At 56.3% G+C, this 19,762-nt stretch overlaps 1 protein-coding gene across 1 annotated transcript in view; it reads left to right on the top strand.

The window, feature by feature from the left end:
* The window catches only part of LOC127057837 (maestro heat-like repeat-containing protein family member 1), a 49,912-nt gene that overhangs the window by 12,593 nt on the left and 17,557 nt on the right, over window positions 1-19,762 (top strand). The window contains exons 17-39 of the mRNA XM_050966974.1: window positions 171-220; window positions 544-651; window positions 813-929; window positions 1,137-1,262; window positions 2,017-2,163; window positions 3,094-3,213; window positions 3,879-3,958; window positions 4,443-4,581; window positions 5,325-5,420; window positions 5,925-6,029; window positions 6,150-6,276; window positions 6,666-6,760; window positions 6,875-7,024; window positions 7,828-7,982; window positions 9,249-9,405; window positions 9,495-9,661; window positions 10,336-10,467; window positions 10,602-10,716; window positions 11,077-11,232; window positions 11,415-11,597; window positions 11,954-12,106; window positions 12,944-13,078; window positions 13,595-13,664. Coding sequence (XP_050822931.1) covers window positions 171-220; window positions 544-651; window positions 813-929; window positions 1,137-1,262; window positions 2,017-2,163; window positions 3,094-3,213; window positions 3,879-3,958; window positions 4,443-4,581; window positions 5,325-5,420; window positions 5,925-6,029; window positions 6,150-6,276; window positions 6,666-6,760; window positions 6,875-7,024; window positions 7,828-7,982; window positions 9,249-9,405; window positions 9,495-9,661; window positions 10,336-10,467; window positions 10,602-10,716; window positions 11,077-11,232; window positions 11,415-11,597; window positions 11,954-12,106; window positions 12,944-13,078; window positions 13,595-13,664 — 2,883 coding nt within the window. The remainder of the gene's footprint in view (window positions 1-170; window positions 221-543; window positions 652-812; window positions 930-1,136; window positions 1,263-2,016; window positions 2,164-3,093; window positions 3,214-3,878; window positions 3,959-4,442; window positions 4,582-5,324; window positions 5,421-5,924; window positions 6,030-6,149; window positions 6,277-6,665; window positions 6,761-6,874; window positions 7,025-7,827; window positions 7,983-9,248; window positions 9,406-9,494; window positions 9,662-10,335; window positions 10,468-10,601; window positions 10,717-11,076; window positions 11,233-11,414; window positions 11,598-11,953; window positions 12,107-12,943; window positions 13,079-13,594; window positions 13,665-19,762) is intronic.

The raw sequence follows: 19,762 nt of genomic DNA, 5'->3' as shown, positions 1-19,762 counted from the left end.
TCTGAGGAGCATTGTTGTCCATCAGTGATTTGCAAAGAGCCCTGGGTCCCCTGGGGGCCCATGAGTCGGCAGCTCCTCCCCATCCTCCGCCAAACAAGAGCCAGGTTGCAGGCTGCTCCCCAGTAGAAGAGTCTAAACACAAAGGAAACTGACCTGCCCATCTCTTCCAGATCACAAGACATGCTTCTGCCAGAGGGAGTGGGAGCAGCAGCTGCTGCAGGTAAGGGTCAGAGAAATGGAGGGCTGGAAAGGAACTCAAGAGGTCATCTAGTCCAGCCCCCCCACGCTGAGGCAGGATTAAGAGGCCCCTCAGCAGCACTGCATTGTGGGACAGAGGAAGTGGCTGAGCCCAGCAGATACAATTGGAGAAGCACCAGGGGCAGCTCACAAGGATTCACGAGCAATATGAGAGACGTGGGGGGTGACGGTGCACGCTCCCTCTTCCCCTCCCCTCCCAGCTGTGGTGGGTTCCTGGCTGAAGCTATTGAGAGGACCAGTTTCTTGGCCCCTCTCGCTTCTAACTGGCTCTTCTTTCCCTGGCAGTTCCTGGAAGACCTTCTCTTCCTCATCTCGGACCATACCTGGCTGGGCTGTTTCATCACTAGTATCAGATGCCAGCTGTCCCACAGCGACATGCGGCCCAGTGACAAGGTCAGTGTCCTGGAAGGAATTGGGGTTCAGTGCCTAGTTCAGAACAGCAATCGCTACCCAGGGGCAGCTTGGGGCCAGTGAAGCAGACAACTATACCCAGTGAGCTCTGTGCATGCCAGGCCATGCCCAATGCATCCAGCATGATGGTGTCTCTTTCGCAGAGCTTTCTCTACAAGTGCTGGGGCACTGTGCTGATGTTATCTCCAGAAGAGAGCATCAAGCCCCAGCTATGGCGTCTGGTGGAGAAGGTCAATTTCCGAGAAGAAGAGGAAAGAGAGGTGAGGTCTTTGCTCCTCTGCTGTCAAGTGATCCCTCATTCCTTGTCAATCCCCTGATGCTACATGTGTATGTTCTACCTTGGACAAGGTCCAGTGGATTGAAAAGATCTTCCTTATACCAATGCCCATGGCAATGACTTTGAGAGCCCATCCTGGCCCCTTGGCTTGTTGCTCAGCATTTTTAACCTCCATCATCCTGTCTCTCAGGGATTCGCCCGAGCGCTTGGGCTGTGTGCCAGGAAACACCTGTACGAGATTTTTGCCATCCTGGAGCACTGGGAAGAGGTCATCAGCAGGGTGCAGCTCCAGCCTTCTGCCGCTGGCTCTCTGGAGGTACGGTCCCACCTAGCATCTCTGCTCTTTCATCCATCCCTTCACCAGCCTTTGCAAGTAAAGGGACCTGCCAGGGAGACCCTGCTTCCCAGAAGCCTGTTCAGCAAAGAGCTGAATTTCCAAGCCATGGCTCAGCCTCTGTGGAGGGAGCCCTTTCCTTACTCCTCCATGGAGCTACAATCACAGCACCATGGGGTGGATCCAGGGGGGAAGGTGGGTGCTGTTGTATAAGCTCTCCAGGGTATCTCCTGGGGAGCTCAGACATGCTCCACGCAGCCCCATAAAGAAGCCTCAGAGAGGACCCAGAAGACACTGCCATACCATCAGCTCCATCTGACACATTTCTCAGCAGAACAGACCCTTGGTCTTCCCCTGAACTGGGCTATTTCACAGACCTTCCTGGCAGACTCACTAGGGCTTGCATGTCTGACATTCCCCGCTCCCCTCCCGCACCACCACCACCATCTTTCCAGTAACTCTCTGGGCCAGTGCAGTCCACTGTAGTCCCAGTGACATCTCTGGAGCTAGGCTGAATTAAAGCAGCTGCTAGTGCGTCCCCTTCAGCTGCCGGGTCACCTCAACCACCCAATCCTGGGGAGCTGGGAAGGGGCTCAGAGTCCAGGCAATTCAGCTCAGCAGAGCAGCCTTTGGTTGCTAAACCAGCTGGGTGAAAAATCCTTCCCTGGCCCCATTTGTGAGTTAGGAGCAGCCGGAGACCATCCCTTCTCCTCACTCTTTTCTTTGCAATTCTCAGGAGCCACCTTCCATCGAGCAGCTGAGAAGCCTCCTGCTCCTCACTTATGGGCACGTGGTCCACTCAGTCCCCACAGATCTCATCCTAGAGACCATAGGCTACAAGATCCTGTCTCCCATGCGGAAACACTATTTTCTGAGCCCACATGTAAGTCAGAGCCCTCCCCTGACCACCTACGCAGCACCTACCCGGGCTGCACACAGCAGCACAGAGCTATGTCTTTGCATAAACTTAGTTCCGAGGGCTGGCCCTTTGCCCCAGGAGGGGCAGGAGATATGAGAGCAGCACCATTCACTGTGACTTCCCCATCTCAATTAGCTTCTTCGCTGATTCCAGGCCCATGGAAGCTAATGGAAGGACTCCCATCTGGGCCTTGTTAGAGTGTAACTGAGCATCACTTGGTGCTATTGTCCCAGAGATGACTATACTGTTTGGTACCTCTAGGCTTGTGCTGCACTCAGGGATGAGAAGAGAAAGATTTAGGGCCTGTTTCCCCACACACTGCAGTAAATGGGGTAGCTGGGCACAAAAAGCGCACTGAGGAATTCAGGCCCCTAGCCTGGTTGACAAGCTCTGGTGCTGAAGGGAGATTTTTGATAACTCTAGGTTGTTTTCTTGCCATGGGAGGTTTGAGGTCGACGTTCAGTCCTACACCCAATGCTCATATGCGCGTCCCAGAGAAAAGGAGAGGGGATGCTAGTTTGGTTTAACTGAATGTTTTCCTTGGAGAGTGGACGCCTTGGTAGGGAGAGCCCAGCCAACTGCAGAGAGCAGCAGATTCCTGTCCTAGATCAGACAATTACGACCTGATTGGCAGGGGAGCTGAGCAGCCGCAGGGCCCATTGACAGCTCTGGGAACTGCAAGTGCTCAGCACCTCTGGAAATCAGCCCATTCCTTGCACCCATCTCCAGAGGTGTTCCCCTAAGGACTGCAATGATGTTCCACTCGGCAAGCCAGGTCCTTTCCCTTAGATGTGAGGGCAATCCAGCCTAGCGCAGCAGCTCCCTGTAGAGACTTGCCCTGTAGCCTTGTGTCTCAGCTCTCTATTGTCTGTCTCCTCCTGCCTGCGAGCCCAGGACCCGCTGGTGAGATCTGCATTTGTGAGAAGCCTCATGCTGGTGGGTGAAGCTGTCACCCAAGTGAGCAGGATTCCCTTGGTGAGCCAGGACACATACACCATGCTGTCCCCCCTGCTGGTGAGTGAGCATGCTGGGGTCCTGGGAGGGGTCCCTAGGTCAGATGCACATGCCAGAGTAGTCGGCGTTGAAGGCCACGTGCTGTGTTTGCGACCGGGTGCCCAGGGCTCTACATTGTGAACTGCAAAGCCAGTGCTGACACCAGATTCTTCTGGTGCGATTCCAGCCCAAGGAATTAGATGACACTATTTTCCATTAGTGGATTCATGCTGCTTACACCTGGGACAATTCCCCATCCCACTTCTGAGGGATCTGCCCGGCACCCAGAAAGTGCCCTGGGGATTAACTCCAAGGGTTTTCACTCTGGGACATGATCCTGAGGAGTTAACAGGCGCAGCATTGCCTTGGTTTCAGGAAAATACTTGACCTCAGCTGTCCAGGACTCTAATGCTCCCATTCACAATATCGCCTCCTCCCAGATTCCCCTTCCCTGCTCCGTGGCAGATGCTGAAGTTCCCAGATGTGCCATCAGGAATGGCAAAATAGGCGCATTCTGGCCACATAGCAGCTCCCAGGCCATCTTCCCAGCTCCGTGCCCCAGTGCACTGCACGCTGGGATGAAGGTTCAGTGGGGGCAGCAAACAGCGTTTGGAGATTCCATATCTTGCTAAGTAACTGGGCTCCCTGAAATTCTTTTGCCTTTGACTCTCTGCTTTGCACTGCAGGAGATCCTCAGATGCAAGGACCGGGCCCGGCTGCAGAGCCCCGACCACAAGTGTGCCCTGCTGGCTGTCTCATACATAGGGTACGTCCATGGGGCCTGACTCACCTGCGGAGCTCAGCAGCCGGGGAGGGGCAGATGGAAGGAGAGAAAGTGAGGGAGGGACAAGCTGCACTAAGAACCAGAGGATGCTTCTCTCTGCTGGCTCACATACAGGCCATTTCCTCCTTGGCCTCCGGGTCACTTTATCCAGCCCCCATCTCTGCGTATTGCCTGGAAAGAGTGAGCCCCTCCCGTCAGCATGAAGTGCTGTGAATGGGTGCAGCCTCAGAGCAGGGCCAGAATCATCCCTGGAGAGCAGCTTCCCCAGCAGAGCCCCTGCCGGGCCGAGGGGGCATAGGCATCTCCAGACAGGACCATTCCCCAGGTGGTGGCTCTGCTGGAGATGCCTCCTGGAGCTCTGCTGCTTAGGGTGGGAGCTGTCCCTCCTGCCATCAAACTCAACCTGACTCATTCCGGGACCTGTCTCCGTTCTAATGGCCCCGTCTGCTCCATTCCTTCCAATCAGGAAATTCCAGCCTCGCCTGTCTAAGGAGCAGGTGGCTGAGACCATCAGCACTTGTATCGCCAGCTCCATGATTCAGCGTCCAACCCTGGCGAAGCTGAGAGGGACTAAGGTGGCAGAAAGCTCCGCTATCCGGGCAGAGGTTAGTGAGGCATAGACAAAGCTGCAACTTCCACCTGCATCCTTGGCTGGGAAACTCAGCCACACCCCTGCTGAGTAGCTGGACCCTGGCCCAATGCAGACAGCTACATGTCTAGCCAAATCCAGCCCCTCGGTTTATTTTCCAAAGGGCTGGTGACAAGTGGCTATGCAGTTAACTCTGCAGTTGGGTTGGCAGGGAGGACAGCTGTAGAGGCGAGTGTCTGTGAGACTGTACAGAATTACCGTGGCTTCTTGGCACAGGGTGCTAGAACCTACACCCAGTTTACACCAGCTAAGGTTCTGGCCCAGGGCAGTAAATAGCATATGGTGCAGAGGGACCAAAAGCATGGATTTGAGACAGCCACATGGCCAGGCCATGACTCACTCTGCCACAGAAACAGATATTGGCTGGAGCGGGGATGAACAGCTCTGCCCATGGCAAGCCAGCGGGGTATTGGGGGCAGCTGGGACCCCTCCAGAGGGGGAGGGAGGAGGCCTTCCCTCCAGAGCCCAGCACAGTACATGTGTTGCTTGGGGAGCCCAGGTGGGAAGGATTCTTTGGGAAAGGGCAGCCCATGGTCCAGGTGAGACCCATGTCTATGTGCAGAGGAAGCAGTATCACCTGGGTAAAGGGACCCCGAATACCAACAGCACCTGGCTCCAGACAGGGGGGATCCACTCATCCCCCTGCCTCGTGCACCCCACCTCCCTTGCTATTTACTTCCCTGCTTCTCTCTGCTCCAGTCTCTCCAAGAACTGCCCTGGGAGGGCCTGGATCATGTGCTGCAGACATTCCTGGAACAGCACCTGACCCCCATCACGCTACTGCATCTGTTTCTGGTATGATCGGGAGGGGAGAGGGCGAGGGACCCATTTGCACTGGCCATCTGGGGATGGGCCGGCTGCGCAGGTTCTACCCAAACCACAAGAGGGAAGGCTCTAGTTGATCTCGGAGGGAGCTGAGCAGGCCTCCCAGCTGCTGTGAACTAGCCAGTCCCCACGGGGCATACACCCAACCCTGGGATCAAGCAAGACAATCCTAGTCTTGCTCCAGGGGGTGTCACTTTGGCCTCCTAAATTTGGGTTGGCACCCCTGTGCCCCTGAAGGAAACAGCCCTGAGACCCCACAGAATCAGTGGGGAGAATACTCAAAGCCCTGAGCCCAAGACCCTCAGACCTGTCCCAACGCCCCCCAGACAGGAGAGGAGCACTGAGTTCCAGTGTTGGGATGTAGAGGAGAAGGGGTTAAATGCTCCGTGTCCTCTCCCTGCTCGGGCGGGAATCAGTTTCTGGGGGTTGCCCCGACATTGCTGCCACTCACACGGCTTTCTCCCTGCTCCCCAGCACTTGCAGCCATGGATCTGCTCGCCCCGGGCCCTGGAGAGGACCCGAGCTGTGAGAGCCAGTGCCCGGCTCTTCATGTTTTATCGATTCAAGGCCATCACCGAGGTGAGCAGCGCAGACCCTTTTGCCCCTCCAGAGCACTCACAGGGAGGGAGGGCAGATGATACAGACAGAGCTGGACTCACCCCAACCCATGCCCTGATTTTCTGTTTGGTGGCCCATTAGGACCTGAAACCCATGGCAGAGCAGGGCTACATGGCCGGGCTGCTAACAAGCCAGGCCTTCGATGCTGAGGAGGCCACCCGATACTGGGCATCTCAGGCTCTCTACTGGCTCTTCACGCCTTGCAAAGGTAAGATGGAGTGCAAGCAGTCGCCACTTCTCAGCCTTTACAGCCCCGGTCGTTACCTAGTGAGCAGGGCTGCAGAGAGAACATGGTGCCTTCATAGCAGCCCTGACCTGGAGGGACAGAGCAGAAGTGGGTTGGTGCCTACCGGGCTAACCTGGCATTTGCCCTTCACCAGATGCCTGGGATCATATGGGACCTCCCCTGATCTCACCCCACCCCAACACACCTTCTACATCAGGGTGATAGGTGGGCAATTGGCCCAGGAGCCAGCTGAGAGCTCACCCCAGCTGCAGCTGGAGTCTGGCTCTTTGGCACCTCTGCCCTGGCTTCATGGGGAGGGGGAAGAATCTGGCCCGAGAGCTCTGCCTGAGCGCTGCTGGTTTCTTGTGCAGCCGTCATGTACAGCAAGACAGGGGCAGTGGTGACTGTGCTGAGCAAGGCGCAGAAGGATGCCAGCTGCAGAGAGAGCCCTGCCCATGTTGCTATGGTGAGTAAGAGAGACTGTGACTGGAGAGACAGACATGCACATTCCCCGAAGAGCAAACCCACCTCCCCGGGCCGCGGCTCGCTGCTCACACTCAGCCTGTGCCTTTCCCTGCAGCTCATCGCGGAACACCTGCAGTCACGTGACCTCATGCCCTTCAGCTTCACCCTGCTGGTGGGCCTGCTGGAGAAGGGGGAGTGTGCTGAGCAGCTGGCGGGCGTCATGGAGGCGGTGCTGAGACAGCAAAAATCAGAGCTACAGGGCCAAGTAATGGCTGGGCATTGGATATCTCGGGCAGCTCCATCTTTCCCCGTGCCTAGAATTCCTGGGGCCTGAGGGAGGATGTGGAGGGGAGACATCTGTTCTCACCACCACTGATCAATGGGACCCATCCATGCCCTGTCTGCTGGGCGGACACTAGGCACGGCCCTGTAATCCTTTGCAGGCTTCGATCCCAGGAGTCTGGCTTGCCTGGCTCACTCCCTGGGAAATGTGCCCTATTTCCAGACCCATCCCCCAGCTGGGGTAACAGAGCCTGCAGTGTCGTCCCCAGTGTCCACTGACTCTTTGCCCAGTGGACACAGATTGACGTAGGGCATGGAAATGCATCGCAGACACTTAGGTCCCACTCTGGTGCTGAAGCAGCCCAGGTGTGCTGTCACAAGGGGAGGTACAGCAGGGATATGCGGGGGGTGAGGTGTCACTGGGCAGCGGGATTGGGACTGTAGCAATGTGGATTCACCCCTGCGGTGCATCCTGCTGGTCTCTGTCGGAAATTAGCTCTGCAGCTATCAGAGCGCCCTCTGCAGGCCAGTGATCCGCCTTTCTTCTGGCCCTGTGTCCCTCCAAGGGACCCTTATTGCTACGGAGCTGGATCACAGGTGGAGGTTTCAAAGTATCAAACCCAGAACCCCCCTCGGCTTGGTCACTCGCTAGGAGAGTTTATCCATGGCCTCCACCAGGCCATGTGACCGTTGACTTCTTTCTGAGCCTGACCAGCTCCTCCTGGCCCTTGCCTGCCAGCCACCCACAGCGGGGGTAGGGTCTCAGCCCCTGCTTTGCTTCCACAGGTGCAGGATCTCCAAGCCGCTCTTTCCTACACACTGAGCCCACCCCGGGGGGGGCGACTGAGTGATGGGACAAGAGACATCCTCCACCTACTGGCTAGGCAGCACACTAAGACTGCAGTCAACATCCTCCTGAAGATGCCCTGGCCTTACAAACAGTGAGTGCCGGCCCTTGGGAAAGGATAGAAAATCCCCCTCCAGCCTCCGAGCCCCCCTTAATGGGTTCACTCCACAGCACCATGGTTACATGCAGCACAGATCCTCCCCTTGCACACAGGACCCAAGGAACAGCCCTGCCCCAGCATGCGATCACCATTAGCCTCCCTGTCTCTTGGAGGCCTCCCTGTCCCTTGGAGGGCTTTAGAGCTATTCCTAGCACACCTGTCACCCTCCCCCACTTCGTTCTGTGCACTGCTAACCAGTCCACCCCCTCCCGGTTCAGCTGTGCAATGGCTTGGCTGGCTGAAGGCCAGAACAATCTTCCAGGGCCCCTCATCACAACACAGATCAGGAAAGACCCCATGTCAGCAGGGTCACCCCCTCTGTCAGCATGGCCCCCCGCTCCCAGCAGGTCATCCCTCCAGGCTGAGGCAGGAGAGGGGCCAGCCTAACTGCATCGTTCCCCACAGATACCCCTACACTGAGCATGTCCCACAGGGGCACCCCCTCCCCCCAGCTGGGAAATGCCCTCTCCCCCTGGAATCCCAGCCTGGTCCCTTCTCCATCCCCGCACACTTTTAGACACCTCATCCCACCCCTAGAGGCTGGTCTTCCCCGATTCACCATCCTGCCAAGTTCCCCAGGGCCAGCAGCGCCTTTCCTGCATCCTGCTCAGAGCCGACAAGCACAGAGCCCATTTTACAGCTATCTCTAAACCCCCCACCCCAGAGCCATGGCTTGGCCAGAACTGGAGCCTTGTTCCTCCTGAACCCCCTGCCCTATGGGGAAGGAGCTCCTGTTCTTCTTGCCCGCAGCACCCACTCTCTGCCCCCCCCAGCTCAGGTGACCAGCCCAGCACTTAATCTGAGCCCCCACCCCCCCAAGGGTGGGCACCTCCTCACATCAGCCCCCACCCCTGAGCCCGGAGTCATTGTTTCCCCCATGGGGGCTCTAACCCCAGCCCCTCTGGTTCCCATCAGGAGAAGGCAGCAAGGGAAGGAGGGGGCCCCCCAGCTGGGAGGAGTTAATCTGGCCACCTCTGCCCAGCCCTTGCTGTGACACAGCGCCCCCTGGCAGTGCCCAGGCAAGAGGGTATGAACCCCTTAGGACTGGCCAGGGCCTGAAGGGCCTTGAGGTCAGCCACCAGCAGGCTCAACCTACTGCTTCTGGTACGTCGCCCCTCAGAGGGCATCATCCCCAGTGTGTCCCAGCTTGGCCCATCCTCTGTGTTAATTCCTTACCTGCCGTCCCCCTGTCTGTCACAGCCACATCAAGGCCATATGGAGGTTCCTGGGTGCAGACCCCATGCTAACAAGAGAGGTACTCCACATCCTGCTGTATGACAGCCCGGAGAAGGGCTGGGCTAACCCAGGACAGACCCAGGACAGGAACTGCCCCCAGCCAGCCCGGCTGCCCCCGGCAGTAAGTTCCCATCGCTGGCATTCAGCCCCCTTTCCTGGCTCCATTCTGCACACAGCCACGGTCTTCTGACTGTATCCTTTCCCTTCCAGACCACATACGGCCTGTGGGAGCTGATCGGGGCCTTGGGGCAAGCGGACACCCTGGAGGGATGCGAAGACGACCTGTTCACCTCTTGCTTCCTCGCCATCGCCAGCCCCCCGACACAACATCTCTCGGGAGTCCAGCAGAACCAGCCCAGTGACACCAGTCCACGCAGGTAATGTGTGGGGCTGATGGATCCCAGCACCCACGTAGTGTCTGTGCTAGCCCCTAGGAGGGGGAAGCTTCCTGCTTGGACCCTCCTTGTCCAGGGACCTCCAACGCCTTTGGGGGACCAAGGGTTCAGATCAGTCAAGTTTCTTGTGCTGAGGAGCAGGCAGAGCTGCTCCCGGATACTCAGGGAGCCAGAGAGCTCCTCAGAGTGAGCAGCTCAGCAGGGTTATGAGGGAGCTGAGCCGGGGGGCAGGGGGAGCAGAGCTGGGAAACAGGGCAGAGCTGGCTGCTATCTCTATTTACTGTCTGCTTTGAAGGCTTTGGGACAGGCCGGGCCTGTCACTGAGCCACTTCATCTCTTTTCTGCAATGGGCCGTGGGGGGCAGGGCTCAGGACGGCAGGACATTCACGGGGGCACTGCCTGTACTTTTCTCCCCAGGGTCAGTTTCCTGGGGGGAGGGGCAATTTTCACATCTTTGAAGGAGAGCGAAGGTCACATCTGCAGACACCCCCCACCTTGCCCTCACAGTTGCGGGGGAAGAACCAAAGGCAGAAGTGGGGCAGCATCTATTCCCATCCTGATCCTTTCAGTGCTGCAGCAAGGGAGTCCTACCCCTCAACCCCGCCCAGAGAGCAGGCATCCCCGCATCACCATCTCCTGCCTCCTTCTCTTCCCAGCATGGCCGTGCAGGCCCTGGCACGGGTGCTGCGCCTCAGGGGCAGTCAGCCAGCTATGGAACTAATGGACCAGGAGCAAGGCTGGCAGCTGCTGGAGGAGGCCCAGCCCAAGGGGTTCACTCTTCTTAGCAGGTGAGGACAGAGGCTGGAGGAGTCATGTTCTCGCAGTGGGGCAGAGATGAGAGGGGGTGGCTGGGACCGGGCCGGATTCCGGCATGTGCAGGGTTGTCATGCACACATCAACACGAGCTCTCATTCTCTCCCAGAGCCATAGTGAGCCACCCAAACCTGGCCCTGAAAAGCATCCCACAGCTTCTCCTTCCCAGCCTCCAGGCCAGCCAGGAGGGCGAACGCATGGCCTGCACCACCCTCTTCGCAGAGGTGAGCCTGGAGGACCAGGGGGGAGGGTTAACCAGGCCCAGAAGATAATGGAACAGGGGGCCAATAGCTGGTCAGCCAATGAAAGATGGTCCTGGTGGTGTATTGCTTGTAAATTAATCCCTCTGCTGGGAGATCTGTGGTGGGGTTTGGGAGCACCCCACTGGAACCAGAGGGAGCGCTCTGCCCTGCACATATCACTTCTGTTAAGCTCAGCTGAATCCAGCACCTCGTGAACAGCAGTCGGTACGGATCTAAGTCACCTCCTGGGTCCTGATCATATTCCCTTCCCCTTGCTCCTGCCGGGCTAGGACCCACTGGCCTCGCCCAGCCCTCTCTGACAGCTCCTTTCCTTCCCTTTAGTTCCTCGGCAGCCCCCTGCTGATGGAAAATGAGCCCAAGGCCATGCGGAAGCAGGTGCTGAAGGCCATGCTGCAGCAGACGCAGGACAGCAACATCCACATTTGTGGCAGAGCCCTGCATGGCCTCAGGAATGCAGTGATCGCGTTCCCGGACAAGGTGGGTCTGGAATGGCAAGATACTAGGCAGAGATGCCTGGGTAGGAAGCTCCTGATTCCCCTTCTCCTCAGCCTATGGCTCCTATGGAGAGACTGGTCTGTAGGCTAACTTGACCGGACTGTGGTTACACTAAGGCTGACAGATCGTTGCTCACCGAGCGGCGTCCAAATCCTTCTCTGCAGGTCAGTAAGAAGCAAGAACAGATTCTGGCGAGCTTTGTCCACGCCGTATGCCAATCCTGCGACCCCTGCGCCATTCTGGACGCGACGGAAGGGCTCTGCTGGATGCTGCGGGACCCCAAGGCGCCTCTGAAGGCGCATGTTGCCGTCCCGCTGGCCATGCAGGCGAGAACATTCTTTGAAGATGTAAGTACCAAGCAGGGTAGGCCCCAGGGTGCTATAGGGCACCCCACGGGGGGGATGCTCAGGACCTGCCCTCACACGGAGGGGGCTCAGTGGCCGATGCAGGCACATTCCTGGATTTGTGGGGCAGCTCAGCTCCTCTGCCAGGGGAGGCAGGGATAGAATCATTCTTGGGCCCTGGGCCCACAATTGTTCGGCAGCCCTGGGGCCCAGCAGGAAGGAGAGGAGTTTGCAGAGAATTGTCCTGTCGTTTGAACTAGCTGAAACCTCTCCAGGCTCTGCAGCTGCCAGGCTGATTCCCAAAGCATGTAAGGGCCTGAGCCTGTCCCCTCTAACCACCCTGAACCCCCTGTCTGCAGGAGAACAGCGGCCTGAGGCGAGCCTCCATAGAGCTCTTTGGCCGCCTCAGCAAATTTGTTTCCAAGAGGTCATCCCTCTTTGGGGCTGAAGTGGAGAAGAGCATGGGGATGCTGCTTATCCACCTTCAGGACGGGGACCCCCAGGTGGCCCAGGTGAGTGCAGCTGAGGGCTCATACGGGCAGGGGTGGCTGCTGGGGGCATTCTAACAACATGGCAAGGGTGGTGCAAACTCCCTCCTCCCAGCCCCAGATCTCTTCAGTGCTGCCCTGTGGCACCCAGGACCCCCCACTAATCCAACCCTCTCCCACCCCTCACAGAGCTCTGCCAGCCCTCAGAGTGTAGCTGTGGGGTAGATCTGTGAGGTTTCCTTCTCCTCCTCCATTCCCCACAGGCACCTCCAGCCTCCCTGCCCAACCAGCCTCTCCGAGGCCGTGGCTCTATTTTACAGGCTGCCCTGTTTAGTGGCCAGGCCCAGGTCTATCTCTGGCCCCTAGCAAGTGACCTAACCCAAGTAGGGCCTCAGGGAAGGGCAGGTCGCTGAGGCCGAATGGGTCTCCATTGCTGCTGCCCTGCCCTCACCTGTGTGCTAGCTCCTGCCTGGGAATGACCAGCCTCCTGGAGCAATCTCCCCTCCGCCGAGTAGCAGCCCCCAGTAGTGCCTGGGATTGCGGGGAGGCCAAGTACGTTGGTCACCGGGCAGTGCTGTTAACCACCCAACAGGGACCCCAGGGAATGGCCCCTTCCCTGCTCCAGGAGTGTCCCTTTCCGGCCTCAGCACTCGGGCCTGGCTCCCCTCAACCCAGCCAAGCTGGAGATGCGGGCTGTGGGGGCCTGGGGAACAACCGTCAGGCCAGAGGAGGTTCTGCAAAGAGCTGGCTCCTTGCTGCTCCGGCACAGCGGAGTCTCCCCAAGCCATGCAGAGCCTGCGAGTTGGCAGCCCGTTGTGTTCAGGGAAACTCATCCTGCTCCCTTCTCGTCCTCTCCGGCAGGCGTGCAGGGTGGCATTGCTGCACTGCACACCCTTCCTGAGCTACCAGCCCCTGCGCACGCTCGTGCGGAGCCAGCTGGCCGAGGGAGCAGCCCCCGCCATCCCCACCTTCCTGAGTGAAACCTGCAGGATCCTGGTGAGTGAGCTCTGGGGCGTGGGCCCTGCAGGACTAGGGAGTGGGAGGACCTAGGCACAGAGGAATTCCCTTCTCCAGGCCGGGCCGACTCTCACTTTTTGCATCCCCAAGCAAAAAAAAGAGCGACGCCCCACCGACCCCCACCCAAGCGCCGCACCATGCCCCTGAAACAAAAACAACAACAAAAAACCCTCCCCTGCTGAACCAAAAAAACAAAAAAACCTGAGCACCCCCTGCTCACCCCAAGAATGGTCACCCCTTACAAGGTGCCGCCCCAAGCACATGCTTGGTCGACTGGTGCATGGAGCCAGCCCTGGCTCCAGGGAGCCCCCCATTGACTCAGCCCCAACCCCCGCCCTTGCGGATGGCTCCCCTACAAGTCAGCTCTGTCCCATGGGAGGAGTCAAGGGGAAGAGGGCTCTGGCAGCCAGGGGTTCCTCACCTCCCTAGCAGGCAGCTCCCCTCAGCCTGGGGAGGATGTGTGGCTTGGGACTAACTGGGTTCTTGGCTTCCCAGCTCCAGGACTGCCCAGGGAGGCTGAGCAAGAAGGCTGCCCTGAGAGCAGCAGCTGCCCAGCAGCTGATAGGTAAGAAAAGAGCTGGAGCTCTACTTCCTATTATCCCTGCCTGCCCATGAGCCCAGGGCCCAGTGCCACATGCACACTGCAAACAGGGGGAGGGGCTGGCCACCTCTGCCTGCACACAAACACACCCACTTCCCCCCACACACACCTTCCCACCTCCCTGGGATAAAGCGGGAACCAAGACTCCCTGCAGCCAGATGCGGGAGGGCTCTGCAGCCACTGGGTCTCTCTGTCCTAGCCCTGGCCAAGCCCGGCACCTGCAGCAGGAGCAGGCCCAAGGGAGAGATCCTCCCTACAAAGGTCTCACCCTGGTCCCCATCCCACCACCCCCGAGGCACTGGCCCCAGCCTGGTCCCCCTGCAACCTGTACAGGGAGGGCAGAGATTCACAGGAAGCCCCAGCCCTACCCACCCCAGCTACCACCAGCCATGAAGGCAAAGAGTCAGGGCAGCAGCTCTGCCACACTGTGCTTCATGCCAACTCCCAGTGGGTCTTGTGTGCACAACACCTCTTTCCTAGCCTTTGTGGGGCACGAGGCCAAAGGCAAAATGATTCCAATAATCTTGGGGACTGACCCTCTATCCAGCTCCTTCCCCTCCTCTGCCCAAATGGATTGGGGGCAGGGGGCACCCTGAAGGACAGAAATACAAGTGGTAGCTGGTGCCCTGCATGCTGTTAAATAACTAGACCCGCCTGCCTCCCTTAGGTTACATGATGGAGAATTGAAGCCAGAGAAGAGCAGGAGGCTTGGACCACCCACCCTGCTGTAAGTGCCAGCTAAGGGGTAGTGTTGTACTGGGAGGAGGGGCAGGGGGAAATCAGGGAGGGGTTCTAGGGGCAGGGGACAGCACAGTGGCTGGGAGCCAGAACCCAGATGGAGTGATCTGCAGAGTGTAGGAGGAGGGAGAAAACCCTCAGGGCTGGTTCTGGGGTATCCTCTCCCCGGCCATAGTTTGAACCTCCCTGCCCCATGAGGTGTTGCCATCCTGGCCCGGCTAGAAGCCATGGCTGGTCAGCAGAGTCTGGGAGTCAAAAGTGAGTCGTTCCTGGCAGGCAGGAGGCAGAGGCAAGCAGCGAGGGGGTGGACTCCACATGAGGGAGGGAAACAACCTCCCATGGGAGACCCGGATGCTAGAGGATACTTTCCCCCACTCCCTCACGAGCTGCGGTGCTGCTGGCAGGGACTCTGAGCAGCCCCAGCCAAGGGCGAGGCTGGGGATTGATCTGAGCCTTATTTGGTGCTAACTCTGCAGAACCTAGCTTGGCATATGCCAGGAAGTCATGTTGCAAACCCAGCACTAACCGTCTTTCCCAAGGATTGCTGCCAGCCCCCTGCAAGTGGCAGCCCCAAGAGCTCCTGCACACACAGAGCAGCTGACTCCCACCCCACCCCAGCCCCAGCTATGCTTATGGGGATACGAAATTCTAGCTCTGAGCCTCCCTGCCTTCAACAGCTGATCATGCCCCAAAGGGCTGCGCCAGAGCTGAGGAAACAGAGCCAGGTGCTAAGGAAACACATCCCAGGGCTGGAGTGTGCAGTCCAACCCCTCCCGTGCATCACGGGCATTAGTTCTGTCAGAGGCTGACTCTGCCAGCGGCTCACTAGGCAGAACCCAGCCAGGTGCTGAGCAGGTATCCTAGGCCTAGTGCTTAAATACCTGTAGAGGCGGCAGTCAGCCCAAGAAGGGTTGGGCAGGGGTTGGCGTAGAGCAGTGGTCCCCAACCTTTTTGTCTGGCAGGCGCCAGACAAAGGACCGTGGCAGCGGTGGAGCATCTGCCAAAATGCTGTCGAATTTCTGCAGCATTTTGCCGGCGACGCCTCTCGATGACATCGCTTGTCGGCGGCAAGCGGCATCATCAACAGGCGGCACCACCAAAATGCCACAGAAATTTGGCAGCATTTCAGCAGATGATCCACCGCTGGCCAGGACGCGGATGCATTTAGATGCCCCCGCAGGTGCCATGGTGCCCACAGGCACCGCGTTGGGGGCCCCTGGCATAGAGTCTCAGACTGAACTGCAGTCCGCAAACAGAGCCAGTGTCACTTCTCACAGCCCCAGACTCTTCCCGTTCCCCCCTCACGGCAGAGGATAAACTGCAGGGGCCAGCTCTTGCTTAGGGAGGGAGAGTTTGAGCTCCTTAGATGGCTAAGATGGCTTGTGAAGAGCAATTAACTGAAGGGATATAAACAAACACAGAAGCCTGTGAAAGAATGGGTGGATTCAAGAGAGCAATTAAAGATGACAAGGACATTGCTGAGAAGCTAATATTTTTGTGTGTGCATCTTCTACCTTTATCACAGAGGCTGTTGGAGAGAGATCTAGTAAGAGAGGTACCATCGGGGCTTGAGAGAACAGCAGAGGCGGTCCAAGACCAAGCTGATAATTTACAAAGTAACCCCCACTCCCACTTCTTTGAGCTGGATGGGTTTCGCCCTCGTAGAAGCCCCCTGAGAGGCCATTTGACCCGTCAGGGGAGTTCCGGGGCTGGGTGACCTATTCAGAAGTGGGTCATGTGACCCCTCTAACAACTCCTCCCACCTCCCTCTACCAATGAGGAGGAAGGGCCCTACCATCAATCAAACCCAACCCCACCCCTTAACCCTTTAAACCCTGCCCACCTGTCACAGAAGTCCTGCCCCATGGGGATATTACTTCCACGGTCAAGGCGGCCCCATGATTGGAAGCAAGGTGTGCATCGTGACCCCTCTAAGAACTCCTCCAACCGCCCTCTACCAATCAGGATGGGTTGCTTCCCCTGTAGCTCTGCCCCAAGTGGAGATTTGACCAATCGGGAGGGAGTTCAGGGGCGAGGTGACCCATCCGGAAGTGGTTCCTGTGACTCCTTTAGGAACTCCTTCCATCATCCTCTACCGATCAGGAAGGTTTTCAGCTGTTGGGGACCATCCCCAAGAGGAGATTTGACCAATAGGGAAGAACTCAGGGGAAGGGTGGCCCATCCGCGAGTGGTTCGTGTGACCCCTCTGAGAACTCCTCTCATCGCCCTCTACCAATCGCTTTGGGTTTCGGCTGCACAGGACCGGCCCGAGAGCAGATTTGACCAAAATAGTGCAGGTTCTGGGATGGGGTGAACTGCCCAGAAGAAGGTGGTGTGACCCCTCTAAGAACTCCTCCCAGTACCCTCTGCCAGTCAGAGCACAGCACCATCACCCCATAACTCCCAGCACCAGGCAGAAGAGGCCATCTTTTACCAAGAATGCATGTTTTAGAAATCATGGAAACATGGACTCCTTCACCACTCCTGTGAGAACTTGGGCCTTTGTTTTAGCCCCGAGCACCTTTGGACTTGTGTGGAGAAAATGCTACATCAGCAACAGTTCCAATGGGGGTCCTTTGACTCAACCGTTCATGGATATGCAGGAACCTGGCCCCGAAACCCAAACCCTCGTGAGGCACCCCAATAAGTGTGATGGCCTCTCATTGTCCACCCCCCCAGAGGTGGAAGGCAATCATGGCTTGGAAGAGTCACCAGCAGACAAGGAGAATGGAAAAGACGTCACTCAGGTAAATGAATGATTAAGAAGTGACGGTTGAGGATGTGGTGTAATGGGGTTAGGAACCAACCCGAGATTGCGTAAATCTGAAAACAAGCAGTGGGGATGCTTATACTGTTTCTTTTCTGAAAAATCTCTCAACAGCTCGACGATGCCTTTCTAGGTCCCTGTCCAAGGAAGGAACAATGCGTTTGTCACTATCACCTACGATAAATCTCATTACGTCCCTATCAGTAAACACCACATCGACACCATCACCACTGAAATAAAGACAGATCAGAACAGATGCGTCTCATTTCGCTTCGGAAAGGTGATCGTCAAGCTGCATTTGCATCTGGAGAGACAGCGAGGTTTCTAAAAAGCAAAATGCTATTATGATGATCCTAAAAAATTACGACCATCCCCACCATCTACAGGAACTATTGCAAAGCCCAGGCTGGATACGCCCTTCCTGGATATCATGGGGCTCCCATGATGTACGGGGCTGGTGTGGGTGGAATATTTCGTAGCCTCTTTTGAAAGGCCGTACCGCTTTTGAGGAGGGGGCTAGAGATTATTAAACCCCAAGTAAAAACCGCTGCTCAAAACAAAGCTAAAAGGTGTCGTTGGTAGGTCATGTCTCCCATGCTGTTCTGGAGAAGGTGGGGAATACAGCCTCACAGGAAGGATTGAGGATGATGTACATTAAAAGGAGGAAGAGAAAGAGAAATGCCTCATACCCGCGACACACAGGTCCCCCGAAACCCTTTTAAAGAAGGGCTTTGACATGCAGGGCCGGCTATAAGCGAAAGTCCCAGAGGAAGCCTGGGCAAAAGAGGAGATGGTCTCTGCCTGGTAAAAGAGAGATTTTAATCAACATGGCTTTTGTTCGCTGCGCATCTGAAGAGTGCATCAGATCTGAACTAGACTTGTTCCAAATAGCCCCTGCGCAGACCAGCATCGAGAAAAGCATCTACACTGAGGTGCCACCTCTGTTGGCCGTTTACGGAGTCTGCCCCCATTGACTTTTTTATAGCAGGGAATGGCATAGATGATATGGATTTAAACAACACACTGCTGTACCTGTGTTGCAAGATTGTAAAAGGAGACGGAACTGAACTCGCCAAGGATGCCACGGTGGGTCTGGTGAATTACCCCGTGGCCTCCATTTTCAGTCAGTTGGATGTCACACTGGGAGACCACCTCATAAGCCAAAGCAACAACTGTTACCCTTACAGGGCCTTTATAGAATCAGTGCTCAGTTACAGCAACGACACCCTCGCCACACAATTTTCCGCTGGCCTGTTTTACAAAGACACTGCTGGACCACACAAAGAAATGGAGTTGGATGGAGGGAATCTAGGGTTTGTGAGGCATGCAAAGCTGATGGCCTAGAGCAGAATAGTAGAACTGCTGGGTCATTTACATAGCGACCTGTTTTTTCAAGAAAAACTTTTGTTGAACAGAGTGGATGTGAAAATTAAACTGACGTGCAGTAAAGATGCTTTCTGTTTAATGGGCAGTGCGACTGAATGGTTTAAAGTGTACATTGTATCAGCGTCCCTTTTTGTGAAGAAAGTTCGGGTGGCCCTGAGTATCCATCTTGGGCACACAGAGGCCCTGCTTACCACTAATGCTAAATACCCTGTGGACCACGTGGGAATGAAAATGTTTAGCATCCCTGCGGGCAGCAGGATGAGTAAGCAGAAGAACCTGTTCTTGGGACAGTTACCCAACATGCTTGTCCTAGGGTTTGTGGATAATGATGCCTTTAGTGGAAGTTATGCTAAAAATCTCTTTCATTTTAAACATTACGATACTAATTTTGTGGCTTTGTATGTGGCTGGTGAACAGATACCAACCAAGCCTCTGGAACCAGACTTCGAGGCAGGATGCTACATAAGAGAATACATGAATCTGATACAGATGGCTGGTAAATACATGAAAGATCCTTCTCTGTTAATCGACCATGAGGAGTTTGCACAGGGTTACACCTTGTTTGCCTTAGACCTGTCTCCTGACCAGGAATGTGCCAATCACTAGTCCCTGATTAAAAGCGAGAACCTGAGAGCAGAAATACGTTTTTGGAAAGCTTTAATGGTCACCATCAAAATGATCATGTTTGGGGTTTTTGACAATGTCATAGAGATAATCAGAGGAGAAACGTTCTGTTTGACTACATGTGAAGATGAACACCGTGCAGCTCTCACATATCTTATCAACGGACCTTTACACAAAAAAGAATTTCTTAGATGTGTTCTCCTGTGATTGGCTCCCTGGAGGCAAGCTATCTCAGAGACCCTTAGGTTTGGTGGTCAACACGCATCCACACAACCAACTGGGTGAACATTGGCTCGCCTTGTATCTGGCGGAGCTTAACCATGGAGAGTTTTTTGACTCATATGGGCACCCCCCGAACAGTGTGTTGTTTCCTAAAAGAATTATGAAATTTAAAAAAAAAATGCCACGGACATTGTGTTTCACAATAGACAATTACAAGGCCTCCACTCCATCGCCTGCGGCGATCACTGGGTGTTTTTCTTACATCAGCGTAGCAAGGGTCTATCTTTTGACTGGATTTTAAAATTGTATTCTAACGACTTAGTGC

This window comes from Gopherus flavomarginatus, chromosome 9, assembly GCF_025201925.1.
Source record: "Gopherus flavomarginatus isolate rGopFla2 chromosome 9, rGopFla2.mat.asm, whole genome shotgun sequence".
Classification (NCBI taxonomy): Eukaryota; Metazoa; Chordata; order Testudines; family Testudinidae; genus Gopherus; species Gopherus flavomarginatus.
Note: the sequence above shows the minus strand (reverse complement) of the source record. Positions and strands in the feature narration are given on the sequence as shown.